The sequence below is a fragment of the Falco peregrinus genome, chromosome 3, assembly GCF_023634155.1.
Source record: "Falco peregrinus isolate bFalPer1 chromosome 3, bFalPer1.pri, whole genome shotgun sequence".
Lineage (NCBI taxonomy): Eukaryota > Metazoa > Chordata > Aves > Falconiformes > Falconidae > Falco > Falco peregrinus.
The window spans coordinates 99455061-99468231 of record NC_073723.1 but is presented as its reverse complement, the minus strand read 5'-3'; the positions used below and the strand labels follow the sequence as shown (position 1 = coordinate 99468231).

At 39.5% G+C, this 13171-nt stretch overlaps 1 protein-coding gene across 6 annotated transcripts in view; it reads left to right on the top strand.

The window, feature by feature from the left end:
* Positions 1-13171, top strand: part of KIF13A (kinesin family member 13A) — a 120607-nt gene that overhangs the window by 37046 nt on the left and 70390 nt on the right. For all 6 annotated transcript variants that reach the window (XM_055800157.1, XM_055800156.1, XM_055800155.1 and 3 more), the window contains exon 3: positions 10826-10838. In XM_055800157.1, the coding sequence (XP_055656132.1) occupies positions 10826-10838 (13 nt within the window). The remainder of the gene's footprint in view (positions 1-10825; positions 10839-13171) is intronic.

Genomic DNA, 13171 nt, shown 5'->3' with positions numbered 1-13171 from the left:
GTGGTGTTAAAGTAGTACTGTCCAAACTCGTTCACTGAAAATAAATAGGTGAAACCTGGATGCCAGCCCTTGCCTGATAGTGTCACTTGGATGAGCACAATGAATAACATTCTTCACGGCAGACTGTCTTTTTGGAGATGTGAAGAAATTTCAGAAGTGAAAAACAGGTGTGAAACCCCACTGAAGGTTGCTGGGCTGCAACAAACTTTATATTTCATGTTGAAAGTGTTTTTCTGTGAAACTGATATATATGGGTTGGTGTGGGGAGCACATAATCTAAGGATTTTGGGATATTTTTTTAATTGACTTTAATTGACCCAAGTCTAGGATGAAAGTAATGGTTACAAATTCTCTGATCGCAAACATTGCAGATCATCTCTTATACTAATGTTCATGCTGCTACTCTAAGATGCTGCTACTCTAAGCCACAACATCTTAATTGATTTTAGCATTTTTCACAGAGAGGTTGAGGTTGGCAGGGACCTCTGGAGGTCATCTGGTCCACCCCCCTGACGTGGGCTCCACAGGACCATGCCCAGACAGCTTTTGAGGATCCCTAAGGATGGAGCCTCCACCACCTCTCTGGCAACTTGTGCCAGTGCTCAGTCACCCACAGTGAAAACGTGTTGCCTGATGTTCAGGGGGAATTTCGGCTTGTGCCCACTGCCTCTGGTCCTGTCACTGGGCACCACTGAAAAGAGCCTGGCTCTGCCCTCTTTGCCCCCTCCCTTCAGGTATTTATACACATTGATAAGATCTCCCCCCTTGAGCCTTCTCTTCTCCAGGTGGGACAGTGCCAGCTCTCTCAGCCTCATGGGAAAAAGGCTCCTGTTTCTATTTTTTTTTTTTCTTTTAAATTTGCCCCCCAGTTCTGTCCTGCAGCATGTAAAGCCAGGCTTCCTTGAGAACATTAATTCAACCATTTAGGATACAGTTCTGTCTAGAAAAAGCATTTGCATAGTACTGGATTGGAATATCATTTGGGTCTTTTAATCTGTGATCTGTTAAGGTAATATATTTCAGTCATAAAATGATCTCTGTTTTTTTTAGCCCTGGAAAGATGTTAGGCCCTTATTGTTGCTACAGGTCTAAATATTTCCGATTTTGTTGTACATAAGTGGTGTGTATATCATTTTTCAGTCCGGTAAAATTTACGGATCTTGTTTATTTTTCCACAGTGCTAGTTGTAGTGGTTGCAAAGAAGTCCGGAGTGTTTGTCACTCCTCCCATTTATGCCTTACTGCGTGGCACGTGGTGAGGAGGTGGTTGTCATTACTGCCAAGTGCATGTTTAACTACATGCGTAACATCATGCCTGCTAGGGAGGTCTGGCCTGTAAGCTTTGCTGTAAAAGAAGGAAATGTTTGTGGCTCAAAGCAACATAATGTTTATACAAACCATCACAAATTCACGGCTTACTGGGGAAGGGGGAGTCCGTTAAAATGTGTTGGTTTCACCACCCCTGCTGTATAGGGGTGTTCTCTGGCAAGGTATTCAGCCCAGTAACACGTTTACCTCTCTGGTGCTTACCAGGAAGGCATCTACCATCTGTCTGAAGCCCTCATGGAAAATCTGAGTGCCATTGCAGTTGCCACCCTTCTCTGCTGGAAATTATCTATTCTTGGATCCTAGAAATGAGTTCAGGTTGTGCTTTTGCCGGCTAGGTTCAGTAACTTAGTGCTTGATGTCCTCTCTCGGTGAAGATTGTTAGCTGACTTGGCAGTTCTCCTTTTGTTGACTGATAAACTTGGAGCATACACTGAAGAATTTTTCTAGCCTTTGGGGTAACTTTTGTGGTTCGTTTCACGGGATGCTAGGTTACTAGAGCTACCTAGATTACTGCCTAAGCTTTGTAGAGATCAGTGAAGAGATCTCTATAGAGATCTTAATTGTATGAGTGCTATACAGGAATAAAGTCTCCTCAGTACTTTTAGGTGTTAGTCCTGCAACAGTCAGGAGACCTTCCTCACTTCGTCTATTTATGTAGAGCTGATGTGAGTTTACATTCTTAGTGTATTGTTCCATACAATAACCTTTTCTTATCCCATGAATCATCCTCATTTTTCTCTGCATAGTGTCCACTTTCTGGCAAATGGTAGCAGTTTTTAATGCTGTCTGTTAAAGCAAATAATGTCTTCTCAAAGTCACCAAAATAGCTGGTGTGGCAGCCAGCTGAGATAGACTCTCTTCTGCAACATACTTTTAGTGAAGTGATGGAAATTGCTATGCCAATGTGTATTGCCATCAAACCTGGGGAAAGTTTTTTTTTTGATACAAATTAACAATCAGTATTTTCTTTCCAAGTTCACTTAATATTCACATCACTAAAAACATAAGCTAGGATGAAACAGAAATAGTGATTTGTGAATTTTGCTGCATGTCAGACAACTTTTTCATGCTACTGTTAAATCTAAAGAATGCTAACATACATTTGCAGAGCTGCGTGAAAAGATGAAGTGTCAAGCCTGATTAGCATCTCTTCTGATATCTCATTAGTAACATAAAGTAGATGAAATTTGAATGATAGTTTTCCCTGTTGTGGTAAAGGAATGTGACTGTGAGACTTGGGGGTTCTTGCCTGTTGTCCAGCCTGAACATGTGCATTGCACAAACACCTTCAGTGACTTCTTAACTATATTCTTGTGCTGATTGAATAAGAAAGAATATGCTTACCGCTCAGCAAAAAGTGATTTTTTTCTCATTTTTTTTCTTTTTTCCACATACTGAGATAAGGTGTTACAACCAAGGTTCAGATCCAGTTACTCAGTTAACATCTACAGTTCATCCTTCCTGTAGTCTTTCCACTGACTAGAGATCTTGTCTTGACCATCGTCAGCGAAGCTGCTATTCGCTGTTTGTATCTCTGTAGCAAATTGTAACGCTTGCATTTTGACCAGGCAAACTAACAAAGTCAAATTTAATTTATTAATTGCTGTGTTGCTTATCAGATTTCCTTCAGATACATTTGAAGGTGGTTTGTTGTAGAAGAATGGCTGCAGAAGCATTGCCTTAGAATCTCTGAAGATCTGCACAATCCAGGCCTGGTATTAGAATAGGCCTGTAATCAGAATTGTACTGAAGTTGCTGTGCTGAAGTTAACAAGAAAGGTAGCCTTGAGCTACTCTTGAATCCGGAGACCAAGTAATTATGTTGTGCCAACAGGCCGTGGCTGTAACAGGCTACAGCTGCTGGGAAAGCAGGTGCAGGGCCAAGAAAGATAGGGACCGGTATGGGAAAATAGGGAGTAACAAACTACAAGGCTGAAGCACAGCAACACAATTAGCTACATGGATAGAATGCTTATTTTAGTCATGATAATTAGGGGTGTGAGAACCACGTGCATTTAGAGACTACTAAGCAATTATATTTCTGCTTTATGAATGTGCATATGTATTGGTTCTATATAAGTAGTGTTAGAAACTAATAAAGTTGAGCAAGATGCATAACTCATATTGAGCGTCTTCTTGACTCCGGCGAACCCTTCTTCCAGCAGTTTGTCTTGCAATAAATGCTGTATACAGTGATAAAATAGCAGTATATTTTTCAAATAGCTTTGAACATGACCTGCACAAGGGGTATATCTTCACTACAGCTTAGTGTTTTGATGGTTTTTACAGATGGCATTTCTGAACGAGTTTCTAGGGAGTAGTGTTGAAAGGGAACGTTTTCCGTTAACATTGGAGACTTACTGAGGTAGTTAATAGCGCAAGTAGCTAACCCAAGTGACTGGGTGGGTGGGTGTCAGAGTCAACAGAGCTGGCACAGAGCTGAAATGCCAGTTAATGCTTGGGGTGGTGTTCTCCTCGAGAACACTAGTAATAAATGCAACAGGCTAAGAATAACGGTTGCCTAATAAATGCCACAGTAATTTTACTAACATTTCTAGAATGTGTTTCCACATACATTCCAGAACTACAGTATGTTTGCCCTGACAGCCGTTGCGTTGCATTCAGGCTAAGACTCGTTCGAGACTAGTCTTAAGAACTAATAGAGCTTGGCTTCAGAGACTGGATTTTTTTTTTCCCCTCCCTCTTTTCCTTATCCTGATTAGATAGTAAAAATCTTCTTATTTAGACTCTTTTGCAATCAGTTTTATTGGAAAGGAGGGAAAAAGAACCTGTTTCAAAAGGACCAGGGGTATTTGGTAGCATAACTATCATTAATAGGAATCATTAGGTAGACTTGCCTTTCTTTGCTGTTTTGTTATGTTAGATGTTAATAAGAACAAGCTTAATATACTTTGATTGTGGTTATGCTGTACTTAAATAGGTGTAGCAGGTTTTCATTACAATAACTACAGTCTTGGATAAGTATTGAATGAGTATGGCTAAAGACTTCGGGAGAATAGATTATTTAATGTGGTAGTTCTGGATGGGGTCTCAGCTCTCAGGATTGAGTTCTTTTATGGCAGAGCAGGATGAGAATTTTAGTCAGTTTTTGCCTTTTCAGTAAAATGAAACAAACTGCAATGAGATTTTTTTTTTTAATTTTTATGTAGGAGAATAGACAGAGAATTACTATATTTTTAGTGAACTTTCTAGCAAAGTGATAACATTTTCTGCTTGTGGGCGGTGGCTGCTCTCCTAAGCTGATTGCTGATTTGAGAGTGGTGTGCTGTTGCATGCAGGACAGGTATCAGCCCTTTTTCAGGCTGTCAGTAAAAGTTGTTTTTATATGAACACCAAGGCTTCTGTGTAAAGATTAGAACCACTTGAACTTCACGTCAAAATTGCTGGCATTGAAATAATAATGCTTTGGGCAGTAAAAATAATTTGAAGGCAAGTTAGGGACTTGTGGTACTCCAGGGCAGTTGTCACTTTCTGTTTTCCATCTTGTAAATGTCTGAATATAATGCCTTTCACTTATTTTAATGAGGTTGTGTTAGTTTCATAACTTTTTTTTTGGGGGGGGTGGTGGTGGTGGTGGTGGAGTTAGTTTATCATTTCTGTAGTGAATGAACAGAAGTTCTTGGAGTGGAACCTTGTTACATGAAATATCCGGGCATTTTCTAGGTTTTTGTGTCATGGAAGTCACTACTTATACTGAATGCCTGTTTTACTTAACTTGCACTGCAGGATTTGTCATTCTGATTTCAGTGTCTGACTTTTCTCTCTTTCCATATGGTGGGTTTGCAATGAGTAGCACAGCTTCCTGAGACAGTGTTTCCATAAAGTGTGAGAGTGCGATGTTATTTTTATCATTTTTATCGTATGCATCTGTTTCTGGTGGTGTTTCTTGATTATCATGAGCTACTACTTTATTAGGCAGGCACTTCTTCAAATTGCTTTGCTTGTGAAAATGTTTTTCTTTTGCTGTCCTTCAAGGGATTTTGTCATCTATAGAACAGACTTGCTGGGTAGGAGGGTTAAACAGATATGCCTTACGCAAGAATATAAAATAACTAATTATCTATATTTGTGTATGTATGTGTGCTCATACAGGATGTAAAGTAACTCCTCCAGGAATCCTAGTATTGAACTGTGATGCCCAGTTCATTAGTCAGCTCTACAGGAGGTGCCCCAGCCAAGCACAAAGATGGGACACAGTTCTCTTTAAGGGCATTGCCCCTGACATTCCTTTGATCTACTGCATTTAGAAAACAGAAGGGGGAAATGGGCAAATAAATGTTCTTTTTCTGTGCTCTTTGTAGAGAAAATCGTGTATTGCCAGTAGTTTGAGGTACACTGTCATCTGAAACTGTTAACTGTGACAGACCACGATCTTTTTCTAGGTAGGTGCTTCTGTTGAGTACAGTGCCCATTAATAATATATAGGCATGCTCTTTAAGTTGCTTGGTATCAAGCCTTCATGTATCAGCCTGCAGTGATAAACCATGAGACAATGAAGGGTCCTAGAGCTGTGTGACCGTACTGTAAAAGATAGGAGAAACAGCATCTCTTTGCTTCTACATAATTTACGCCGTTTGCGGGGGTAGTGCTCAATGTCTGCTGTCTGTGCTGCAGCCACTCTGAAAGCTTTATATATTTGGATAAACAAACAGTACAATTACTTTGATCCATTATGATGGTCCTACCACTGGTTTGTTCCCTTGCACACTGCCTTGGAGTGAGGCAAACATGCACTGCTGGGGATATTCCCAGCCTGAGTTGTCGGGCAGCCTGATGCCAAAAAAATAACAAAAAATTTAAAACCACTTAAAAAATACTATAATATTTGTTTTGAATAGCTGGTCTTTAGATTCCAGAGATGCTGGAGTAGCGGAATGTAAAAAAACCTGATTTTATCTGTTGGGATGATCTTTTCAATGTGCTCGACTCTATGCTTACAGAGGAAAGAGCATTTGATTTTTCAATTCATCATATAAAAACCTGAAGGCTTCCCTCCCTTTTCTAGTGTTGGTAGTTGCTTGTAGTAATTATTTTGACCCATGATCATGAGGAGTACATCGATGACTATATAGCCACTACATGTAAATACTTAATTATATATTAGGGAAAACAGCGAGTACTATGAATTTGCTGTGGTTGGACATGTGACGAGAGCAAAAAGGTATTTCAAGCTCAGATGTCTTAGTTGATGATTTCTGGTGTAGTCAGCTTAGAAGATCAAGCTGCCAAAGTCCTGTGGTTCATTCATCATCTGGTTTAGATACTATGTGCAGTTACTTATGTAGCCAGTTGTTATTGCTTCATCTTCATTAACTAATTGTGAGAAAGGAAGAGAATTCACCAAATACTTTCCAAAATGTGAACTAATTATAGTACAACTATGACCTACTTGGCTTCTTAGCACAGCTGAATTGGGGATGAATTTGGCTGTGTGGATGTTGTTCTGAAGAATCTAAGACCTGTTTTTCAAAGATGCCTTGTCTTCTTCAATGTGAAGTACCTGATTTTACACCTACGTTCTCATTTTTAAATGTACCTTGGCCCTCCTGAAGGTGACTTTCTTGATTGGGGATGGGTGGGGTGGTGAAACCACATTATATGGAAGGAAAAGAAAAAACAATTCTTTCAAGATTTTTGATGTATAAAGTGTTCTTCCTTCTGGTGGAAGTGACGTTTGGTTGGGAATGCTGACAACACTTGCTAAGGGACTAAAACAGGTGCAAGTTCTGAAAATTATTAAGTCTTTGATGGCAATATCGTCTACTTCTGGATGCTCGCAGTGCAAGAGTGTCTTCTGTGGCTTCCTATTGCATGGGCCTAGTTTTCTAGTCAGAATATGTAATGCCAGTTTATATTAACTTTTTGTGTGACAAAGGGAGGCTTCCATGAAGTCACAGAATGGTCAGGGTTGGAAGGGACCTCCCTGCTAAAGCAAGTTTGCCTAGAGCATGCACAGAATCGTGTCAAGGTGAGTTTTGTCTCCAGAGAAGGAGAAATAGTGTAGGTAGTTTAAAAAAAAGAGGGGGGTGGGGGGGTGGGGGGGGTGGGGAGGAAAAGAAGAAACAACCTTTGCTGCTGTTAAACTACTAGCAAAGCACACTCCTTGTGTGCTGTCACAGGCAGTGGGTGGACGGTAGAGAGAAAATATGGATGCCGTCAAGAAGCCTTCTTATTCATGTTCTAGCACAGAACATGAGAACTGACATTTTGCTAATCACTTCTCTTAGTAAACGTGAGAAGCATTATGAGTTTAGTTTTAGCAAGAGACAACAGGGAATAATGCAGTTTGCATTAGCACAGAGCTTTCTAGAAACTAGTTTTCTCCATCTGGATAGAGATTTCAGGTGGCTATGCACTCTGTGAACTTGATGTGTGTTAGCCAAGCAGGACAGGAGAGGCTTAGTGCTGCAGTGAAAGTTAAAGCCTGAGTAGGTGGCTGCAGCAGGCATACTGCTCAGTAAAGGTAGAAAATTATTCTAGTGATATTTTACCAAAGTCAGAATGACTTAAGGGCAAAGACAGGAAGAAGTTCAGAAGCTCAGTGCTCTTTGTGGTCATTGAAATTCATACTTTGCCTCTGACCTGTGAGAATATTTGTCAGGCTGTTGGTGGTATTTACTTTGGTTTTGAGTTCTAGGCATGTGAGAGAAGTCAGTCTTCCATCCGAGTGTGCAGATGGAAGATGCTCGTCATCAGGTTAAACCAAAATCTGCTGTGGTGTAGATGCATTACAAGGTTAGGTAACTCTGATAATTTCCTGAAGTGTACGAACTGTCCACTTTAGAGGAGATTTTTATTGTCATTCAAAAGGTGTGCCTGCATGTTGTTGTTGACACCATGGATGACTAGACATGGAATTAAAAATTCTGGGAAATAAAAATTCCAATTGTTATATTTCTGTGATATGTTGTCCCTCCCTCCCCAGCCCCAGCTGTGACACTAAATCATCACATTTGCATGGTCAGTGTCTGGTAAAAATTGAGACAAACTCAATTATTTATGAAGCTGAAAACTGCTGGCTTCTGGGGAAGGAAAGAAACCATGAAGCATGTACTAATAATAATTAAAAAAAAGGCAAACCAAAAACTTACGTGAAAAATTGATTGAGGCTAATGCAGGTTTTATAGCATATCTTTAAGCTGCTACAGATGTGATTTATGGTAATCAGTTCTTTATTAGTCTGGGTCCTTTGACTGAAGCAAATGTTTCGGAGTGTCTCCATCTGAATCACTGCCAGGATAATGGTTACAGTGAGCTGGAATTTCCAAATAGCTTAAAAAAAATAATCTATCTTGCGAGCCAATATAGCTGACTTATTCCAGAAACCCTTGATCTTACTGGTGCTGGTGTTGCTAGCAGGTGACTTTTGGTGTTCCTAGTTTGGTCTCAATAGCCAAAGAGTTTGGAGCAGCTCCTTGTGCTTTGAAATGCAGGAGATCGGTGATGAACATCTGGCTTCCAACTGGGAAGCTCTGCTGTCCACCAGCAGTTTAAAAAGTTGCTATTATGCTTTTCTTAAAATAGGCATCAGAGGAAATTCCCTAAAAGGTAGTGGCTTACACTGCTGGAGTAAATATCTTAAGAAATGTGTCAAACCATTTCTTTACTTCAGTGATGTTCTGTACCTTTTCCAACTGGGGTTTCTAAGAATGATCTCAGAAAGAAGCAGTTGATTAACATTCTGTTGGTTTTTACATCAGTTAAACTGTTTAGGGCTTCTGCTGAATTTGTACAGCAATCTATCAGGAATTACTGTGGAAAGCTGTTGTATTCTGGAATTATTTTTCAAGACACGAGTGTATTTAAAAGCTGTCCAAAAAAACTTGGATGACTTCCTGGGATAGGAACTTCTCTTCCAAGTAGAGCTGGAAGTTTACAGCTGGTGCTGGGACTCTGGCTAGACAAGCTATTAACGTTGGACTTTCATCACATCTGAAAATTTATTAAAGTAAAAAATATTCAAGGTACAGCTAAATGAATTTTTCAATTAGATAGAACTTGTGCAGAATGTGCTCTTGAGCCACCTGGACATGAGCTAGCAGTGAGCTGAGCCTGTGCAGCCACTGTTAATGACAGGGTAAAGCTGCAATGCATGAGTGGTTTGGCTCAGAGGTAAAGTGTATTTGCATTAGACTAGTACCGTGTACCAGCTATGTAAATTCTAGTTTACACAGACGTGTCATCTAAGGTATGAGCTGAGAGTAAGCAGAAAAAATTGTGTAAGATGTGTTTGTGGGTTTGTGTGTTTTCAGGTCTTTTTGCTGAGCTGTTGTGTTGTGGGTTGCTAAGAGAACTGCTCCAAGTGTTACCCCCTTTGCCTTGCTGGAGTCAGAGCGTGTGTGTTCTGCACTGGGGCCGTAGGCTCGTGGTATCTGATTTTTGCGTAGTGTGTCAGTTGCTGGGTAGTTACAGAGCTTTAATCCATCTCCTTATCTTACTGTGTTCTCTGCTTGTGCTGTTTTGTCTGTAGACTTTTCTGGTTGTGTTTTCTCTTCATCCACATTTGTGTGTTTTTTTTCTTGATAGGAAGAGCAAGTGGAAATTTCTTCTGTGTATCATTTCAGGCTTATGTCAATACGTAATTTAGACATATGCCTGAGGTTGTAATTTTCATGAATGGCCTAAGTCAGTCTAATTCTGCACCATATTTTTGCTTCCTCTCTTGCACTGGCATTAGCAAGCACAGGGCTGCACAGTGACACAGGGCAGCAATCTCAGTTGAAACCAATCCCACCAAAAAACCCTGAACTGATTTATTTACTTTGTGGCCATATGGCTGCCCGCATAAGCATAAAAGCACTTAAGGACAAGTTAAAGTACTCTGAACTGGTGTCTTTGGTTTGGGGGATTGTTGTTTCTGTTTTGTTTCTGTCAGCATGCATTGGAGTTGTGTGTGAAGGGTAATGGTGGTTTTGCATTGGCTTCCTGTGCTTTGCGTAGGTTTTCAGTGGCTGGGGAAAACACAGGTTTGTTTTTCTTTACACTTCTGTAATCCCTACAAGAAACATTTGTTTGACTCTTACCTTGGTCTTGCATGCAGGTAGCACTGCTAAAGTCAGCACGACTTCACCCTCGCACCTTGGTCTGCCAGTTTGCAGGCTCAGTTTGTTTGCCACCAAAGGTGTTTTGAGTTCCATGACAAAACAGATGCTTGTCTTCCTTCTGGAACTCAGTGCTGTTAGATTTTTATACCTATAAGGAATCTGACATTTTCCTTTCTTTTTCATGTGGGGCTGCATTAGTAATAAAGTAATTGCTGGTTAAAAAAAATATCTGTGGTATATTACATAAATATCTTCTGATCTGATTATTCTTAAATGGATTGTGGATTACAAAAAAATATTCAGGTTATAGTGATGATGTACACTGACACTGTTTCTTTTCTTTTTCTTTCCTCCCTTCCCCTTATGTGAATGGTGTATCCGTGCTTCTCATCATCGCTGCCGATTTATTTTTATTTTTTTCCCAATCATCTAGAAAACCACCTAAGGTAAGTATTTTGTTTCTTTTTGCATTTGTACCTGCTTGAAAATGTTGAGCAATGCAGAAGTGTTGGGGATGTTACCACAGTATGTGATCAACACAGTTTTGATAAAGGAAAACACATCTTTTTTTAAAAAATCTATCCCTTATACTTCTCAGTTAAAGACTTCATTACAGAAGAATACATTTTAATCCAACTAACATGCAGGCAAGGCAGATGACATAAAGCTGTGACCAGAACAAACCATGATTTTAATGAATTCATAAAAACATTTGAAAGAGTAAATAAGTATTGTGTGTAAAACATTTAATTGCACATAATTCTACTTAAGACTTAAAATACTGTTTTTAAAAGATGGCAAAATACATATAGTAAGAAACAAACTCTTCTTATTTGTAATTGATGATATTCAAAAATTTATTAATTTGTGTAAAAGTGGCCAAAGTGCACTGGAATTTGTCTAGAAAAGGTTCTTTGTGGTGTTTGAATGCAAGGGAAGGGAGAGACAAAGATAGAGAAGGAGCTTTACTGGGATAACAAATACAGTATTGGTACAGGGCTGGTAGCAATGATGGGGTGGAAGGACTGCGTGAACTACCTGTCAGCACATGCAAAACACTGTATTGGTATTTTGCTTTGGCAATCTAATGATAACTTTATTCTTTCTGTCTCTTTTGGATAGTACTTTTCACAGCAGAAAGCTGTAGTTGGCTCTGAGTAAGGTTTTATTTTACATTATTTTCTTTGGTTTGTAGATCTTCAAGAAGCAGTGCGTGCAAGTCTGACGTGACTTCTGCAGGTGTAGCAGAGCATTCTGTAGGGCTTCTGGGAAGAGAAATTGGGACAGATATTGATCCATAGATCTGTCTTACATGGATATCTATGTACTTTATGGTTCAGACAGCTATTTTATGTGTGTGCGCATTTAAATATATAATTCAAATATCTATTGTTTTGAATGATTTTTTTAAGTGTCAGAAGATGCCAGCATCTCAGTAACTGACATGTATTACTATTGTTACTCCCAATAGGCAGGGAAGAATGGAACAAACTCTATTTTAACGTGAGCTATATTACTAATCTTGGGCTTCTAGTGTAATTTTGTGACAAAGGTAAAATGGCTATTCTGAGCTGAGATTTACAAGCTGTGCCCTAGGCCTCCCTCAGATTTCTGCCCGTGCTTCTTCAGGCCTGTGGTAGGTCTTGCGCCTGTCATACAGTGACCAGCTCCATCCCCACCCCACCCTGGGTTCTCTGACTTCCATTTACATTAAGCTTACTGCTGTAGACTTTGTTTGCCATTTCCTAATGTATCTGCTTTACCACTTACCTCCATCAGCAGTTGTACTAGGGGTGTAGGAAGAGCTGCCTGGTGAATGAAGATTTCCCTTCCTCAGTTCTCCCTTGCTTTTATTTTAGCAACCAGGTAGCCCTGTAGGTCACTCTACAAGTCAGACTGCTTCACTGAGACTTGCGTAAGCGATACCTGCACCAGTCCAGCATACCTTTTTTTTTTGTAAAAACAAAACATACTTAATTGGCAATCTGTGGGTCAGATAGAAATGGCTATTGAATGTTAGCTATGCATTCACAGTGGTTTATAGCTACTCAGACAGTACGTTAGGGATTATGTTCCGTCTGGGTAATGCACTGTTAAATGCTGGAAGCCTCAGACTCTAGTCTATACTGAGGATTAGGCTTCAAAACAACTAATAATGAATGTGAAATTAGACTCCTTTCTAAACTAATTATGTCATTTGTCTTAATCTGGCAAGTAGCTAATATTGGATGTGTTGGTCATTACCTGTAGGTGGTTCACTGAAGTATACTTGCATGCATAAACCCTTAAAATTATTGATTCTTCAAGCCATTGATTATAGGGGCTTTAATAAAAATTAGTTCTGCAGAATATTGTTTTGGCTATTTAAAATGTGAGTTACTCTTGGCTGTCTTCTGATTCTGTGAGAAGTTACTGGTGTGTAGCAGTCAGGCACAATGGCTTCTAGTTTAAAATGTGCAATATCATTTTAAGCTATGGGTATAGGTAAATTTGAGACAAAATTCCAGATTTTTTCACTGATGTGGTGGATGTGTAGAGCTGCATCACTTTGTTTTGCTGTGATAGCCATAACCTTTAGCTGCCTCCTTGGCAAAATAATAACCAACAGCTGTCTTTAAACTGCTGTAGGTATTTGCTGAAAAAATCTGAAAAAAAGCCCTGTATCTTTTCTTTACTGAAAGGTTGTGGTTACCAGAACAAGTCTTTTTTTTAATTTTTAATGGTTATTAACACTGCAAGTATTGTTCTCTATAACCTAGAAATGGCCTACATAACTTAT